At 43.8% G+C, this 18158-nt stretch overlaps 1 protein-coding gene across 1 annotated transcript in view; it reads left to right on the plus strand.

Moving 5' to 3' along the window:
* Window positions 1-7556: 7556 nt before the first annotated feature.
* Window positions 7557-18158, plus strand: part of LOC137159678 (cytosolic phospholipase A2 zeta-like) — a 32222-nt gene continuing 21620 nt past the window's right edge. Inside the window, exons 1-4 of the mRNA XM_067558143.1 lie at window positions 7557-7658; window positions 9432-9504; window positions 12858-12994; window positions 14916-15044. Coding sequence (XP_067414244.1) covers window positions 7557-7658; window positions 9432-9504; window positions 12858-12994; window positions 14916-15044 — 441 coding nt within the window. The remainder of the gene's footprint in view (window positions 7659-9431; window positions 9505-12857; window positions 12995-14915; window positions 15045-18158) is intronic.

Here is an 18158-nt window from a genome sequence, read left to right on the forward strand (position 1 = left end):
AATTTTCCCAGGTGCCAGTTTCATCCTGCCAGTGGAATAAAGAATGGGGAAAGATGAGATTGATAAATCTCTTCTGCTGGGCTGTCATTAGAGCTGTGTGAAGTTGTTGTAATGCAGTCCATGTCCACGTGAAGCTGTGTCCTTGTTTTTGTTTTTATTTTTATCATCAGTCAGTTGGCCAAGGCTCCGTGAACCTTTCAGCAAATGGGTTGATTTTGTAATTTTTGGATATAAACTCTGTAAATCTTGTTTGTGGATACTAAAACAGGCAGATCTTGGTTGTTTCAGCTGTTTTACTTTTGACTCTGGATTCAACCCTGGAACTCATAGCAAAAATCAGAGTGAGTGATAAAAGAAAACAAACCAAAGAAAAAATTTCCAAGATGCCCCGTGAAGTGGAGTTTTTCATTAATCCCAGCAAAAGGAAATGGTTTAGCACACATTTTGATATTACAGTTCCTGGCTGCGGAGGAGCTAAAACACTTGTCTGTGCTTAAATGATCTCCGCTGACAGAACTTAACTTGTGCTGCTGTAGTTGGTAGAGGTGAACCTTAGTCACAAAATTCAACTCTGCAAGTGGGTCCAAAACTAGGAGATTCCTCTCTGGTGTTGTGATCTGGGCCCATTTTTCCACCTTTGAGTTTAACATCTGCATCTACTAATTTTTCCAAGCATTATCCTACTTCCTATCCCCTAGATTTGTGTGCAAAAATCTTTCTCATTGTAATCCATCAATGCATCACTGTTTATACTGACAGGTATAACAGCAAATTACAACTTGTTGCAAGGGTGTTGCTTTAGAACACGTCCCTGACTTTGGAAGGTGGTGATAAGTTATGATGAAAGAAAAATGCTCCTCTTCACGACTGACTAGTGTAGATGGATGTAGAGTGCTGGTAATGTCTAATGTGCAGAACTATGAATTTTTTTCCTATGTACAAATAGGCACTACATAGAAACCACACAAACCTTTTACTTATGATCAGCAGGTGTAAAATGTGAAGGGCAAATGTGTCAACCTAGTGTGCCATGCAATATTCTCCCTTAGCATTTTGGCCTGCTTGCGGAATTTATTTTAAAGGGGCTTTAGTCCTAGTGTAAAGAACAGTTCTTAAAGTACCAAAAATTGTACACAAGGTCTGCTTAGAGCAGTGGGAAACAATAGGGAACAAAACCTGTGTCCTGCCTCTTCCCGAGCATTTTCAATACAAGGATCTCAAAGCGATTTACACTCATTAATAAACTTTTTCTCAAAACACACTTATGAAGTAAATAATTATTACTGTCCTCATTTTCCAGATTGGGGAAGCTGAAGCATAGAGGTTTAACTGTGATTGCAGCTTATTATACCAAATGTGATACTTTGATTGTTACTATGTCCTCTCTAGTCCTTGTCAGGTTATCTCCACCTGTTCTTTTTCGAGTGCTTGCTCATGTCCATTTCATTGTAGGTGTGTGTGCGCCTCTGTGCACAGTTACCGGAACTTTTTTCCCTTTAGCAGTATCTGAAGGGCTGTCTCTGGTGCCCCAAGCACATGCTGTGGTATATGAGGCGCTGCCAGCCCTACGCCCCCTCAATTTCTTCTTTCTGCCTGTGACAGTTGCTGGAACTGCTACGACTTGCATCACAAGTGTTCTCAATCACTTTTCTTCTTCTTAATCATTTGTTGTTTGTCTTAGTTAGGTAGATTAGACCTTAAGTGTTGTTAATAGTGGTAGTTAGTCACTTAGGATAGTCCCAGCTGGGACTTTGCCAGGAGCAGGGCATTCCTGGTCACCAGGCTTCAAACCTTGTGCTTCCTGTGGGAAGGCCTTTCCACTGAGCGACCCCCATGATAGTTGCCTAAAGTGCCTGGGGGAAGCTCATCATAAGGACAAATGCAAGATATGTAAGACCTTTCAGACCTCAAACTCAGAAAGACAGAGATCAGCTTGAAAGCCTTACTAGTGGAGGCAGCACTCAGAATGGCCTCCGAACCAACCCGTTGTACCTCGGTACCAAGTGTGGTGTGGCATCGGTGCAGAGCGTGCCGGCCCCACCTCGGCACTGGACTTCTTCCTCTCTGTCGAAGAAGCAGCGAAAGCAGTGTGCAGAGCGAGGCACTGTCCAAGAAAACGGGGTCGAGCATGAGGCCACACCAAGGTCAGACAGTGGAGACTTGCTTGCCACCACCAGAGCCTATGTCTCCAAACAGAGAGCCAGACCACGTCTATACTGACAGTGGCAAATTCGCTGCCGCCAGATTGATCTTTCTGGATTGATTGAGCGGTCAGTGTAGACCCGCTCAATCGATCAGGAAGTTGACTGAGTAAAACAACCCCTCGAGAAGCGTAATGTTGTTCCCATCGGCGCAGCGCAGTGTAGACAGTGTGCAGTAGGAAAGCAGTGCAGTCAACGTGAGTTACGCAAGCTACTCTGCGTAGTTTGCATAACTCCCGTTGACTGCCGCTGAATCGCCAGGTGAGTGTGGACCAGGGACCAACCCCGACTCCTGGGAGTGGGAGGGTGTCTCTGCACCTGCCGGTGCTGTTGACACGGAGGTGTTTCATGTGGCACGGAGCTTGTTGGCCCCTGCCCCGACCTCCACCCAGAGAAGGTGCCAATGTCGCAGGGGAAGCCTGCGTTGGGACTGCCTGGTTGGTTTAGGCAATCCCTGGAGCCTGGGGAACGATCTCCAACAGCCTGGTTGCCACAAGTGGAAGGGTTGACACGTTGCTGCTCCCCTAGAAGTCACTCTGGGTCACGGTTGCCGGAGCACCCCGCATCTGTGGGGCACACAGCAAGGTTGCCCTCTTGGCACCAGTCATGGTCCCCGGCACTGGGCAAAGCTTGTTCCAGGAGGCAGTGCCTGTCTGGGTCGCCTGCAAGAGGCCACTCCCCAGAAGGAAGCCTGCACCGCTCCCACTCCCAGCACCGAAGAGGTCACCCACACTGGCACAGCATAGAACTTGGTCACCGGAGGCAGACCCAGCACCGAGGGTGAAGCGGCGCTGTAAGTCATTGGTGCCCAGGAGCTGCTCCAGGCATTCCAGTTTGCGGTTGGAGCCTGATTCCCCGCGTCGGCACCAGCCGTGGCACTGGCACTGGCACGGGGGCTCATCATCATGATAAACACCACCAAGAGGTCATTCTCCAGAGCACTGAAGCACTCACAGATTGGGTCATTGCTCCCCCACCACTTGGCACCATACAGTGGGAGCCTCGGATACAGTCCCACCATGGTCATCTGACAGTAAATCGGCATTATCTCGACAGGATAGCCACTGGTAGAGCCTCAGGGGCTGTGGCCACCCCAATGTCCGTATTGGGGACCTGGGGGTTTCTGGTGGGACCAGGTCCACAGTCATTCAGGTCATCGGGAGTGCAGCCCGCACCACCAGCACCGGAGAAGGGCCATAATTTGGCCTCCAACAACTATTTGGACCCCCAGGACTCTGTTGGGGCCCCTCATCAGCAGGAAGGGATGCCACCACGCACCCACCATGCCCCTCCAGTTCTCTTACTCTTCCCCAGATGAGGCGGTCACCCAGGGACCATCGGTGCCCCTGGATGATTTCAGGGTGCAGAACTGTGGATTGTCATAGGGTGGGAGAAAACTGATCCCCTCCAAAGCCTGGTGGAACGTCGATATAGCTGCTAGGTGGACCTTCAGGGAGGCCATGGCTAGTTCCTGGAGTTTTAATTGCAACAAGTGCTCCAGGATCACCTGTATCTGGGACAACCCAGGCAAAATTCCCTGGGACTCTGCCCAACAGGTAAATCACTTCCATTTTGTCCAATAAGTGACCTGTGTGGAAGGGGAGATCAGTTTTCTCCCACCCTATGACAATTAGGTTCCTAAAAGGGGAGTGGAGAGGCTCTATCCACAGTTCTGTGACCTGGTGCCTCCCTGGGATCTCAGCCTGGTTCTCTTGTGCCTCACAGGGTCCCCCTTCGAGCCCATGGCTACATGCCCTTTACTGCTGCTGTCATGGAAGGTGGCCTTCCTGGTGGCCATTACCTCAGCAAGGAGGGTCTCTGAGATTAGGGTGCTGACCTCAGAGCCTCCTTATACTGTGTTCTATAAAGACAAAGTTCAGTTGTGGCCACACCTGGCCTTCCTGCGTAAGTGATTTCCCAATTTAATTATAACCAAGATAATTTTTCCCCGTGTTTTTTCCCAAACCGCATGTTTTGGAGGAGGAGAACAGGTGGCACACGCTTGATGTTAGATGGGCGTTAGCATTCTACATCAAGCACATGAGACCGTTACGGAGATCTACACAACTCTTCGTCATGGTGGCTGATCGGATGAAAGGCTTACCTGTTTCTGCCTAGTGCCTCTCATCGTGAATAGCTTCCTGCATCAAGTTCTGCTATGAACAGGCGAAGGTGCCACTTCCAGGGATAATTACAGCCCACTCAACCAGAGCTCAAGCTTTGTCCACAGCCTTCCTAGTGAGAGTGCCTGTGTAAGACATCTGCAGGGCTGCCACCAGGTTGTTGGGACACACCTTCACGTCCCACTATGCCATCGTCCAGCAGGCACGGGACAATGCGGGCTTTGGCAGAGCGGTGCTGCAGGCAGCTAATCAGTAATTCCGGCCCAACTCCAAGGTATTGCTTGTGAGTCACCTACAACGGAATGGACATGAGCAAGCACTCGAAGAAGAAAAGATGGTTACTTACCCTGTAACTGTTATTCTTCAAGATGTGTTGCTCATGTCCATTCCATGACCCACCACCCCATCTCCACTGCCGGAATTGGCAGCAAGAAGGAACTGAGGTGGGATAGGGCTGGCAGCGCCTCATATACCGTGGCATGTGTGGGGCTCCAGGGAATGCCAGAGCTGGCCCTATGGGTACTACTAAAGGGAAAAAAGTTCCGGTAACTGTGCATGAAGGCGCGCACTCACCTAGAGTGGAATGGACATGAGCAACACATCTCGAAGAACAGCAGTTACAAAGTAAGTAACCATCTTTTGTGTCTCATGTTTCTGTTGTGAGCTCTCAGGGCAGGGACTGTCTTTTTATAATATTGTATGTACAGCACCTAGCACAATAAGGCCCTGACCTATGATTGGTACCTATAGGCACCGCTGCATTAAAAATAACATGTTGCTAATAATTTAATAACTGTTTTGTCTGAAGTTATGCAGTGAGTCCATGGCAGAGCTGGGAATTGAATCCAGGTCTCTAGACTCTCTATCCTGGACCTTACCTTCAAAAGCATCCTTACTACATAAGCAATGAGGTGCACTTCTCATAATTTTGTTTTCCTTTTTAATGTGAAATCCAAAAACCTTATAGCTCAGTTTGGAAGAAAAATCCTAAACACCCATTCATTGTGCTTCAAATATTGTAATGAGTTTGTGAGAGTAATTGCATCTAACTTCTAATATAATTTGGGGATTCCGTATGAATGATCAGATTCAAACTCCTCCTGGTGTCTCAGCTGTTGATGAAAGTGCTGAATGTAATTCACACTGCAGTGTTTCCTGCATGTGACCGATGATGTCACACTTGACCTGAGACCATTAGAATCTACACTCTAGTGAAAATTCTAGTATGCACCATTAGAATTCATCAACTGGCTTCTCTTGGCTTCAGTTAGAGGAACAGGAGCACCAGGTACCAGTAGCCCAAAAAAATCCAATGTGTTGTTGTTTCAGAATCTAGTTGACCAGCTAGAGCCACTTTTATAACTTTATGATGGCTCCCATATGTCCCATTCAGGGACTGGGGCCCCACTGTGCATTGTACACATGTACCAAAAAGAAGTGTCTGTCCCAAAGAGCTTAGACTTGAAGTATGTGGCAAGGTGTCAGTGGGTGGCTGCTACAGATGGGGGAGCACAAGGTGGTAATGAGATGATTAGGATTAGTGTAATAATCCAGCAGTCACTAACTGCCTCTTAGAAACCTGTTGAAGATTTTCAAGGCACCCTAGTCTGTTAAAGCTGTGCCTTATATAGCGGCAAAGATAGTTTTTTTTATGGATTTCCAGTAGGGCTTTGTATTTGCTCTGACATGAATTTCAGGATCTTTTGGGCATTCTTTTTGCAGAACAGACACTTCCTTTACTTTCATATGCATTTTCAAAATGACTGTGTTGCAATATTTATGCATATTTTTTTAAAGCTCTTATGGTCTGCTGTGTAAACAATGAGCTTTTAAATATCTCTCCAGCGAGTGTGTTTATACACCAGCAGAGCTCTGTTTACATATGGGAGAAGGGAATGGCTTTTTAGGATTCTTTTCAATGTCTCGGGTAAAATACATTTTTGTAACTTCCATGAATAGATTTATTTTTAAAGCATGGAAAGAGAGTGATGAAATTAATAGAATATATTTAAATAACATTGTGATGACAATAACTCTTATGTCAGGAAATTCATAGCTAAAGTTAATGCTCTACCCATTCTTACCTATTGCTTATTATTTCTGTAGAAAAATGTGTGTTGTGCTTTATAGACAAACCAGACACAGTCCCTATCCCTGGGATGAACTCAGAAAGGGAAGAGGTGGAGGGAAGATGAGTAATCCAGCAGTAAAAGATCATGACATGAGCTGATACTCACATCTTGTTAGTTCCTCCTTTATATTTCTTAACTTTTGTGTATCTTATATATTGCCATTGCGTCTGAGCACTTCCCAGTCTCACGTATTTATCCTCCCCCATGAGGAGAAAAATATCCACATTTTACAGACAGAGAACTGACTTGCCCCAGGTCACACGTGAAGTCTGTGATGGAACAGGGAAAAAAACCCTAGGTCTTTCATCTTCTCGACTTGTGCCCTAACTGCTGGACCATCCTTCTCTGATACATATTCTGTATTATATACATATTATGACGTCTCTGTACATATAACTGTTTGAAGGAGCAAATTCAGTAAAAAGAGCAAGAATGGTGGAGTGGATGTAAGCATCTGAAAACTAAGAAAAAAAGCAAGTCTTGAGGCATTTGAAGGGAGAGTGTGAAGGTGTATGGCACCGCATGTTAAGAAATTAGGCTGCTGGTGTAATAAGGGCGAGATACCCAGGAGTCCAGAAAGAGACTATTAGGTGTTGTTGGTCAGGATTATATAACAGGCATCGATATCCTGGCTTCTGTTACATCTGGGCTGTATGTCAGAGGTTCCTTAATTCAATACCTGCTCCCCTAGACTAGGGATCTTTGCGGACATCTGATGTAACTATTTCTTCAGTGCCAAGGCTAAGAAACGTGCAGTGAGGCAGTCGGTGAGATGTGCAAGGATAATGTTTTAAATGGGTGCTAGCCATTTAGGGATATATAAATGAAGTTCTTGTGCTGCCTGTGCTGGGACCACTTCAAAATGTATCCAGTCACTGCCTCAGATAATTAATTTTTAAAGGAGGGTTTGAAACAACATTAAAACAATATGGCTGAAGAGAGCAACACTGAGTAAGTGGTTTCAAGGAAAGGATGTAAGAGTAACTGCTGTATTGAGGAGGGGACAGCTCGTGAAATCAGAGCAGCTCAGTGGTTTTAAACACTGTTCATTCTCTGTTACATTTACCTCAGGCTTGGGAGGTGCCTGGACCCAGTCTGTCATGTTCCGTGCTGTGCTGCGTAGTTGGGTGTCAACCCGAATGCTGCCACTTCTGGCTGCTGTGCTATTTAAGAAAAAAGATACTGAGTTCTCAGACAGGCAGGTAATGTAAACGGTAGCAATTCTTTTGCTATATGATTTTATGTAGATGTGTAAAATTATAGGCCTGAACATAGTACTTACTACTTCGAGTGGTCCCACTGATGTCAGTGGAAGGTTTAACTATAGTAAGTCCTACAATTTCCAGTATATGTTTGCAGGATCAGGTCCTAACTCTGACCCTTTCAGTATATAGGGTGGGGCCTGGTCTGCATCTGAAACTTAGGTTGAGCTTGCTACATTGCTGAGCAGTGTGAAAAATTCACACCCCTGAGAGGTGTAGTTAAGCTGACCTAAACCCTGATGTAGACACTACATTGATGGAAGAATTCATCCATTGACTTAGCTACCGTCTCTCGAGAGGGTGGATTTACCACAGTGATGAAAAAACCCTTCTGCATTCAGTGTCTACACTACAGCACTATAGGGGTATATCTTGAGTGAAATATTTATAATCTGTGGGAGAAAAATGGAGATTTATTTAAATGGTTGCATAACCAAGTTAGAAATATGTCGTCATTAACCATAATCGGTAGTTGGACTTGTTTGCCCGTTCTTATTCCCAGAACCTCTTGTTCCAGGTGGCAATCAGAAAGAGAGAGGAGGGGAAGAATAATTAACTTTGAAGTGACTGAGTAACACTTATTTGCCTCTTTTCTTATAGCTTCCATGTTCAAGTATAGAGCAGTCTTAATTGACAGGTTTACATATCTGTAAATAGTGATGCAAAATACTTAAGGCTATTGAGCTAGATTACTGCATTTGATTATGTGCTGGATACAGGTTCCTCACACAGTTGGTAAAATCATGAATGAACAAAATTCTCTCTGCCAAAATATTTCCCCATTTATATCAATAACATTCAAGCTAATAATCTAGTAAATAATACAGGCACTTTGGCTTTGGTCAAGGGTTTTGTTCAGGTTCTCAAATTTTTAGGTGTGACCACACTAGGAAAAGAATTGTTCTTACCTTGTGCTGGCTAACACATGCTAACTAATATGAGGTTAAATCCTAGTGAATACAAAGTAGTTTGTCATTTTCACACGTGCTAGCGGGCTGCTAGCATTTATCTTGACCTGCTGACATGTATTAATGCTACAATTAGCTTGCCTTCACTAGGATTTCAGCTCATGTTAGCTATGTTACCAGATGTTAGTACATACCTTTTTCCTAGTGAAGATAAGGCGTCTATACATTTTATGTCAGTAAAGTCAAGTAACACTTGTAAAGGCTGGAGTAAAAAAGTGTGTATGCTTCATTTTTTGTTTTATAGCTCTGAGCCAAATTTGCAATAATTTGTGTTATTCATTAGAAAATAAATGTTTTAAAGCTCTTTTTCTAAAAGCGAGCACATAGCAGTTTAGCACTCATGGATAGTATATAAAGAACATTTTCATACAACATTGCTACGAGACATCTTAAGGTCTCTAATCTTAGGTTATACAGTAATATTCTGACCACCATAACTACTCCTGTCCCTTTGCAGGGACTTTCTCATGGTTCATAGTCCTCAGTTTAATGGAGATTATTGACATCTGAAGAAAAGTAGGCAAATCTGAGGTATAAAAGCAGATTACTGAAGTAGGGAAAGAAAGATAGGCCAATTCTACTCTGTTTAGCCTAATGAGCTTCCACTTCCTCATTCTGAAGTGGTCCTTAGTTTTCATAGGATAAGCATCGCATATAGTCAGTCATGTGCTGGCTGTTCCCCTGTGTTTGGTCTGATATTTGCACAATCCACCTTGTTTAATGTTCAGGTTGATTGTCTTTTCAGCATGAGAAGCATCCTTTCTACAATCTCACGGTGAAAGTCCTCAGAGCTAGAAACATTCACGGCACAGACCTGTGTAAGTCCTTGACCGAAATGATACATGCTAATACTCTTCCGTGAACAGAATACTTCAGTTTCCATAGCACCTGTCTGGCCTCTGTCACAAGCACTATATTAATGTTTACAGAATTTTAGTCTTAATTTTTTTAAGTGATAAGGAAAGGAAATAGAGAAACAGCCATGTTAATTTCAAAGTACATTCGTAACATGGAAGGAACCATTTAATTTCTGGGAAATTGAAAATGACAAAATTGGTAGGGCAAAAAAATGTCGACCTTGATTTTTCTCTTACACTGGTCTAAATCAGGAACAACATCAGTGAAGTAAATGGAGTCACACAAGTGTAAAAACTATGATGAGTGCAAAGTGACTCTGGCCCTTCATTTTTAAACCTTCAATATTGTATTCATCTTCTCCTGACAGTTTCAAAAAATAAACTTAACAAAATTAAGTGACAATGTTCAGTTTCTTTAGCAAACTCCCTTTAAAAACATTACTTTTATTTTCAAATTCAAGTTATTCTTAACTGGAGTCTGTCATCTTTAGCCTAATTTTCAAATATGGTTGCATCTATAAAAATGAGCATGCGTATGCTGCACCTGAAAAGCCATTTGTGCATGCAAATTAGATAACTGAAAAGCTGATTATCCTTTTGCATGTTTACTGAATCTCCATGTACAAAAACCTATTTACATGCACACTCAGATTTCTGCAGACAGAAAAGGAGACTCTCTTTCTTCGGGTGCACCTGGAGGAATTGTAGGCTGGGGGAGATTTAGGGAGAACGCAACCTTTCTTCCAGTTCATCTAACTGCCCCTTTATTTTAGTGCCCTCTGCTTAGAGGTGGGGATTATATCATTAACTCTGGTACGCTGATCCTACTGCGTAAAGAACCTGTGAGTTTTTTGAGTGCAGTTTTCCCATATCTTGATGGTTGGCTCCTAGAAGGTTGCTGCAGCCAAGAGATCAGGTTGGTGACTTTGTTCTGCTCCATCTTTGAGTAGTGATGGATGTTTGTGTAAATAGAGAAATATCCATTTTAACACCCACACTGACGATAAGCTTTATTAGAGTGACACTGGCCTCCATTTCAACAAGAGCTATCCTCCCCACAGAAAGATTTCAGTTAATGAGCAATCTGATAGCATATTTGTTGACCAAAGACGATGATCAAGGTGTGCCTTTCTCTTCTAGGTCACATGACCTTGTGCATTCATGTGACACTGTTTGCCAGGCTTCATCTATGCTGCCTGCAGGCCTGGGTTTGGTCTGTCTATGCGCCAAACAAAGATCACATCAACACCAGATTAATCTTCCCTCCAAGCTCATTACCTCTTACTAGGTGGTCAAAGCTGGATAGACTGAGAATTGGTGTCCCTTTCATCACTCCTGCCCGTAGTAGCACCATTATTAAAAGATGCATCTCTTATGGGTTGGATTGCTCACCTGAACAACCACACCATACCAAGGCATTTGGATCCCACAGGAGGCCAAACTGCACATCAGTCTACTGGAACCAGAGGCAGCGCCAGCCTCTTCCTGGTAGGGTGCTGAGGTGGGGTAGACAGAAAATTTGGGAGGCTACCCCCTTCCCTGCTGCAAGACCTCACCCCTTTCCATGGCTTCTCCCCTTAGGTAAGTGCCAGCTCTGCCTCCTCCCTGAAAAGCCCACCCTCTGGCCAGGCCAGAGCTGGGCAGCGTGGGATGTTTGCTGTGCTGGCTGGTGCCATGGTGTGAGTGGCCACGGTGCTCCCCATCTTCTCCTCTGCTCAGGGCCCAGGGGCTGCTGTTATTTCTCAGCTCCCCGCCACCCTTTGACTGCTTGCAGCCCAGAAGAGCTGCCTGGTCCCTCAGAGAGCTGCGATTGTAGGGGATGAGGTGAGTAAGTACGGGCCACTGTGGGGAGCCCCAGACCCTCCACCAGCCCTGGATGGCATGCCCCAGCGGGTGAGGACATGGGCTGTGGGCTGCTCTTGGGCCCCCTGCCTGGGTGTGCTTCTTCAGAGCTGGATGGCTGGAGAGTGGAGAGATGATAGTGAGCTTCATGAAAGGCCTAGATGGGAGTTTTCTGCTAGTCATCAAACCTGCACCTCAGTGGGACCTCAATTTTATCTTATCAACATTCACCAGGCTGCCATTTGAACCCTTGGCAACATGCTCCATTGCCCATCTATCCATGAAAGTTGCACTTTTAGTGGCTATTACTTCAGCCCGAAGGGTGAGTGAGATGGGAGCCCTCCTGGCAGACCCACCATATATACTATTTTTCACATGGGAAAGGTCTCCCTTTGGCGCCATCCTAAATTGCTTCCCAGGGTTATTTCTGAATTCCATGTCAACTGAATTATCCAATTACCTGTTTTCTTCCTGAAATCCTGTGCCTCTGCAGAGGAGAGGAGTCTTTATTCCCTTGATATCAGACCACCTTGGCATTTTACCTGCAGAGGACCAAACCCATCAGAAAACCAGGTTCTAGGCTATTTCCTGCCATAGCAGAAAGGTCATGAGGACAAGCTACATCCTCTCAGAGAATCTATAAATGGATTTCTGGGTGCATCATCATATACTACAAATACATGTCCCTCTGCCTGACAGAGGAAGGTCACACCTCACAATAACACAAGCTGTCTCTACAGCATCCCTGCAGGAAGTACCCATATTGGACATATGCAGAGTGGCTACTTTGAGTTCCATTCACAACAAAACATTGCATGCTAGTTCAGGCCTCTGCTGCAGATACAGCAGTAGGAACTACAATACTTCAAGCATCTTTGCAGCCGGCATCCTTGCACCCTCCTTCAGCCTTTGAAGAAGAAATGGAGGTTACTTACATGTCACTAGAAGTTCTTTGAGATGTGTGGTTTGTATCTGTATTCCTCTACCTGCCCTCTGTTCCCTCTGCTTTGGATCCCACTGTCTTCATGGTATGAAGAGGAACCGGAGAGGCCCACACTGCCTCTTATGTCCTCAGTCTGGAGCATGAGGCAAGCCCTTGTGCATGTGGGGACCAAGGGATGCTGCTTGTTAGAATTTTCCGGACTTGGTTGTATGTCGCACACTTGCACCCATGTGTGGAATACAGATAGGACCACACCTCTTAAGAACTTCCAGTTTCAGGTAAGCGACCTCCGTTTTTGGTGCTTTGGCTGATTTTTGCATCTTAAGTGGCATTGACTCCAGAGAAGCATGTTTGTTTTGACAGTCATTTTGAATGTTAGGTTGTTGATATTCAATAGTCTTAACTAAAGAAGACTGAGAAGAAAGTGCATAATGAAACATGATGGGTTGCAAAGAAAGCAATGGGCTGATAATAGAGAAGCTGCTTGTTCAGGGCTTTTCTGATGCCAATCTTCTGTCCTTCCTTCCAGTGTCCAAGGCAGACTGCTATGTGGCATTGAATCTTCCAACTGCATCTCCAGTCACGTCTCGAACGCAGGTTGTTTATAATTCCAGTAATCCAGAGTGGAACGAAACTTTTCAGTACAGGATCCACAGTGCTGTAAAGGTGAGATGGGCTTCTATGACATGGAGCTGGCTAAATTACCCTATGCCACCTGTAATGGGAGGATCTTAGCATTAAAAAAACAAAGGAACTTTATTACAAGACACACACATCCTGAAATAAAATTTAGAGATTTAGGATCTGCCTCTATCAAGCTCTTCACTTCTCTGGGAAGGAATATTTCAGACAACACAAATGTAGGAGATAAATTTCAGTGAAGCGTTCTGTGCTTATTAAAAACAAAGTGCTGGAAAACTAGCGGTACCGTGAAAAGCAGGCACTGCGCCTTTTACGGACTCTTGAGCTAATGGCAGAATAGGTGAAGAAATTGTGCTTTTTGCAGTTTTCTCAAAGGAAGTGTTTGCAAGTTGATTAATTATTTATATAGAAGCTGTACATCCTAAAGTGCTGTACAAACGAATCCTCACCAGATTCCAGTGTGGGAGGGTAAGTAAATTCCTGTTGCATATATAAGAAAACTCAGTGTTGTGGATTGCCCCAAACCATACTGTAAATCTATGACAAAGCCAGGATTAGATGTCAGATTTCCAGTCCAAAGTTCAAACCATTCAACACCACTGCCACCTTAATAAACAATCATAAGGTATAACTGGAGATGGGGTATCAAATTCAGCATCCCCATACAGGAGTTTAAAGAAGAGGGGTAAGGTGGGAATATGCTGTTCCTCACCAGGATGTCCTGTAGGATTGGCCGGTTGAGCTCTAACTTGGTCTGCCTTTTGGGAAGGCTCCTGGGCTGGTTATCAGAGTTTTCTAACAGGTGTCATAGAGATGTATATTAAATCAGTCTCTGCCAACAAAATAACCTTCTGGAAGTCAACAGCCTATACAAAAAGTTAATCAATTTCCTGTTGATAGCCAAGTAGCCACAGCACAGTAATATCTGTACCTTTCCCTTAAGGAAGCCACTCTGCAGGAAGCCTGAAATGCTCCCTGTTGTTTTTTCAAACTTGCTAGGGCAGTAGCAGTTAGACTATGCTGAAAAACTTGAGCCTTCTTAAATAATGATATTACTTATTTAAGATACAACGTATCATATGGTTACTGAATTGCATGGCATTCATAACCACTCAAAATGCAGAGGAGGCAAAGACCACTTAGAAAAGTTTTCATACCCAACTGCAGGGGATGCTGGCTTACATAATAGCCTATTTATTTGTCGATGGTTAACTGGTTCTTGTCTAATGCATTTGGCTAGCTGTTTGACGTTCTGTACCCTCACCAACGAGCTCCTTGTGTCCTACCCCAGAGCATTACTGTTGGTTATTAGCATGAATGACCTACAATATTTATATGCTTGATTAGCTTAGAATTTGTTATCCCAACTTAATATACTAAGTGGAATGAAATGGGATCTCTGCTGTTTGTGCTTGTGCTTCCACCATCATGTGGCTATGCTTGTTGCTTGCCTTCTTTACAGTCTGCTCCCCTTCGCTCCTGTTCCCCTTTTTCTGCTTCTTCCTCTTGCTCTGTTCCTTTGCTCCTTCCAGACTGGGGATAATATGTTGTGTACTTGGCGGCTCCAGTCCCAATTGCCGCTTTCTTTATGTCATACAGATGCCTGCTGTGTCCGTCGATTACCTCACCTCTTCCAGTGTCAAATGTTTAGTGAGGGCATCATGCATGACCATGAGTGCATTGGCTGTCCTACATTCTCCAGTCTGGGGCACATGCCAGCAGAAGTAGCAACCATGTGTAGGTTTGTTATTTAATAGGGATGTGACAAAACACAAACTTAGCAGGGGAAATGTTTTAGTTCTTGAAAATAAAAGGGTAGAAGACTAAGCACAGAATAACAAATGAATTGAGAATGTCCCTTTAGTAGGGACATTAGGCTATGATGGATTTTATTATTTGTCTGTAGAAGATGTTCAGATAATATTTCTCACTTATCCCATTGCAGAATATCCTGGAGTTCACCTTCTATGACAAAGACATTGTGTTGAGGAGTCATGCTGTCTCCATTCATTTTGATGTAGGGAATATTACTCCAGGGCAGACTTTGAATCACACATTTGTGCTAAATCCCCAGGTGAGACTCTTCTACCCAACTTCCCAGTGGGGAAAAGACTAGTGCAGGTAGGAATGCATAATTGACATGTGATGAAGAGGCTGGTAGTTGTACCAGGATTACTTCCCACATTAGGTATGTTGCAAGTGTTGATTTATGAAACATTCCTTTCCAAATTGGAGGATAATATGACTAACAAGTTTCAACCTGTACAGTTGTCCTGGATGACATTTCAGGGATAACGCTGGATAATCACATTCTACCTTTTATCCAGTATTGCTTTGAAGCATTAGCTTCCATCATAGCTCCATGTTCAAACTCCCCCGTTGTTTGGCTTCCAGGACTCAAAATAGGACATAAATCCTTAGAAATTATTGGTGATATTTGACATTAAGTCACTGCTGAAAATTCCTCAGGGAAATATTCAGATTTGAAGTCTATATTGCCTCCACTTCCCTCACCGCATTTCTGCATGAAATAAATGGCAATTGCTGAAGTAGAATGTATGAGAGATTTCTTGTGATGGTTTTTGAAAAACTCTATACTGTCCTGTATACTGGGAAACATCAGTTTATGCTTTGTAGGCTGTCAGTGCTTCAAGGACGTAGGGGGCACAGAAGGTGAATGTATTGGCTGGTATCTAAACTAGAGGCTGGTGAACTGATTAACAATCAATCTGTACAAAGCTGTGCAGGTTTGTTTTTGCAGGGGTTCATGTAAATCCACTTTTCCAGTTTTGCTCTGTGAGGGATCAGACTCCTTGAGTTCTATGTTAGAATGAAACTCTCCTGAAATCAGTGAGTTCTCTGTGGTTTCCATATGAAATCATAAATTGGCCCAGGCAGGTTTCACATACCCAGCATGAGCTTTATTTGTCATCAGGGCTCAGTTTGATGGAAGAAGAATGGTGGTACTCTTCCAGGCTCTGTTCACAATCAAAACTGTGCCCACTTGAGAGACCAGTCTCTCTTTCACAAGGGAGGAATTGCTGGGGGAATTAAGGGAGACAGAATGCAATTGTTAAAGCAGAGTTTTCTTAAGACAGTGAAACAAACACATCTACTCTTGCAACAACCACCAAAGGAATCTTTAATGAGCACAGGTAGTTAAGGCCTTACTTTTCCACTTTAAGCAGAACACTCCCCCCCCCCCCCCTCCAACTATGCTGGACCCTTACTGACCCAGAGGGAAATGTGACTCTTCATTGTAAGTACCACATCCTGCAATACGTAGATTTTCCTTAGAGGTCTCCCATCTAATGAATAGAGCATACCAGTCATCTCTTTTCCAAGATGAACAGTCCATCTTTTTAATCTCTTCTCATCTGGAAGCTGTTCCATACCCCGTAATAATTTGTGATGCCCTTCTGTGTACTTTTTCCAATTCTAATATATCTTCTTTGGGTTTGGATGACCAGAATTGTATGCAGTATTCAATGTGTGAGCATATCAATCATTTATATAGAGGAATTATGATATTTTGTCTTATTTATCCTTTTCCTAATGGTTCCTAACATTTAGATTTTTGACTGCACATTGAACAGATTCAGAGAACTATCCACAATCTTTCTTGCGTAGTAACAACTAACCCTCATTATTTTGTATGTATAGTTGAGATTATGCTTTCCAGTGTGCATTACTTTGTTTTTATCAACATTGAATTTCATCTGACATTTTGTTGCCCAGTCACCCAGTTTTGTGAAATCTGTGTGTAAATCTTTGCAGTCAGCTTTGCATTTAACTATCTTGAGCAATGTTATATTGTCTGCAAACTTTGCCATCTCACCATTTACTCCTTTTTACAGATCATTTATGAATATATAGAACAGCACGGGTCCCAGTACAGAACGTTGGGGGACCCCGCTATTTACCTCTCTCTACTGTAAAAACTGACCATTTATTCCTACCCTTTGTTTCCTCTCTTTTAACCGGTTACTGATCCATGGGAGGACCTTCCCCCTTTTCCCATGACTGCTTACTTTGTTTAAGAGCCTTTCGTGATGGATCTTGTCAAAGGCTTTCTGAAAATTCAAGTACAGTATATTCACTGGGTCACCTTTGTCCATATGTTTGTTGACCCCCCACTCAATGAATTCTAATAGAGTGGTGAGGCATGATTTCCCTTTATCAAGTCAGAAGGCTGGACTAGATGATCTCCTGAGGTCCCTTCCATCCCTAATCTTCTAGGATTCTAAGAAAGTTACAAGATGACAAGAGAGCTGGCTGTATTTTAAAGAAACCTTATTGAGGGCACAGGAACAAACCATCCCGATGTGCAGAAAGAATAGCAAATATGGTAGGCGTCCAGCTTGGCTTAACAAAGAAGTCTTTGGTGAACTTAAACACAAAAAAGAAGCATACAAGAAGTGGAAGCTTGGTCAGATGACTCGGGAGGACTATAAAAATACTGCTCAAACGTGCAGGAATGAAATCAGGAAGGCCAAAGCACAATTAGAGTTGCAGCTAGCAAGGGACGTCAAGGGGAACAAGAAGGGTTTCTACAGGTATGTTACCAACAAGAGGAAGATTAGGGAAAGTGTGGGCCCCTTACAGAATGAGGGAGGCAACCTAGTGACAGAGGATGTAGAAAAAGCTGAGGTACTCAATGCCTTTTTTGCCTCTGTCTTCACAGACAAGGTCAGCTCCCAGACTACTGCCCTGGGCGGCACAGAATGGGAAGGGGGTGAACATCCCTCAGTACTGAAGGAACAGGTCCAAGACTATTTAGAAAGATTGGACATACACAAGTCCACGAGGCCAGATGCAATGCACCCAAAGGTGCTGAGGGAATTGGTTGATGTGATTTCAGAGCCATTAGCTATTATCTTTGAAAGCTCATGGCAATTGGGGGAGGTCCCTGATGACTGGGAAAAAGCAAATATAGTGTCCATCTTCAAGAAAGGGAGGAAAGAGGATCCAGGGAACTACAGACCGGTCAGCCTCACCTCAATCCCTGGAAAAATCATGGAGCAGGTCCTCAAGGAATCCATTTTAAGGCACTTAGAAGAGAGGAAGGTGATGAGGAACAGTCAACATGGATTCACCAAGGGAAAGTCATGCCTGACCAATCTGATTGCTTTCTATGAAGAAGTGACTGGCTTTGTGGATGTGGGGAAAGCGGTGGACGTGATATACC

The sequence above is a fragment of the Emydura macquarii genome, unplaced genomic scaffold (genome assembly GCF_026122565.2).
Source record: "Emydura macquarii macquarii isolate MOO-44397 ecotype Brisbane River unplaced genomic scaffold, CSIRO-AGI_Emac_v2 contig_1876, whole genome shotgun sequence".
NCBI classification, from domain to species: domain Eukaryota; kingdom Metazoa; phylum Chordata; order Testudines; family Chelidae; genus Emydura; species Emydura macquarii.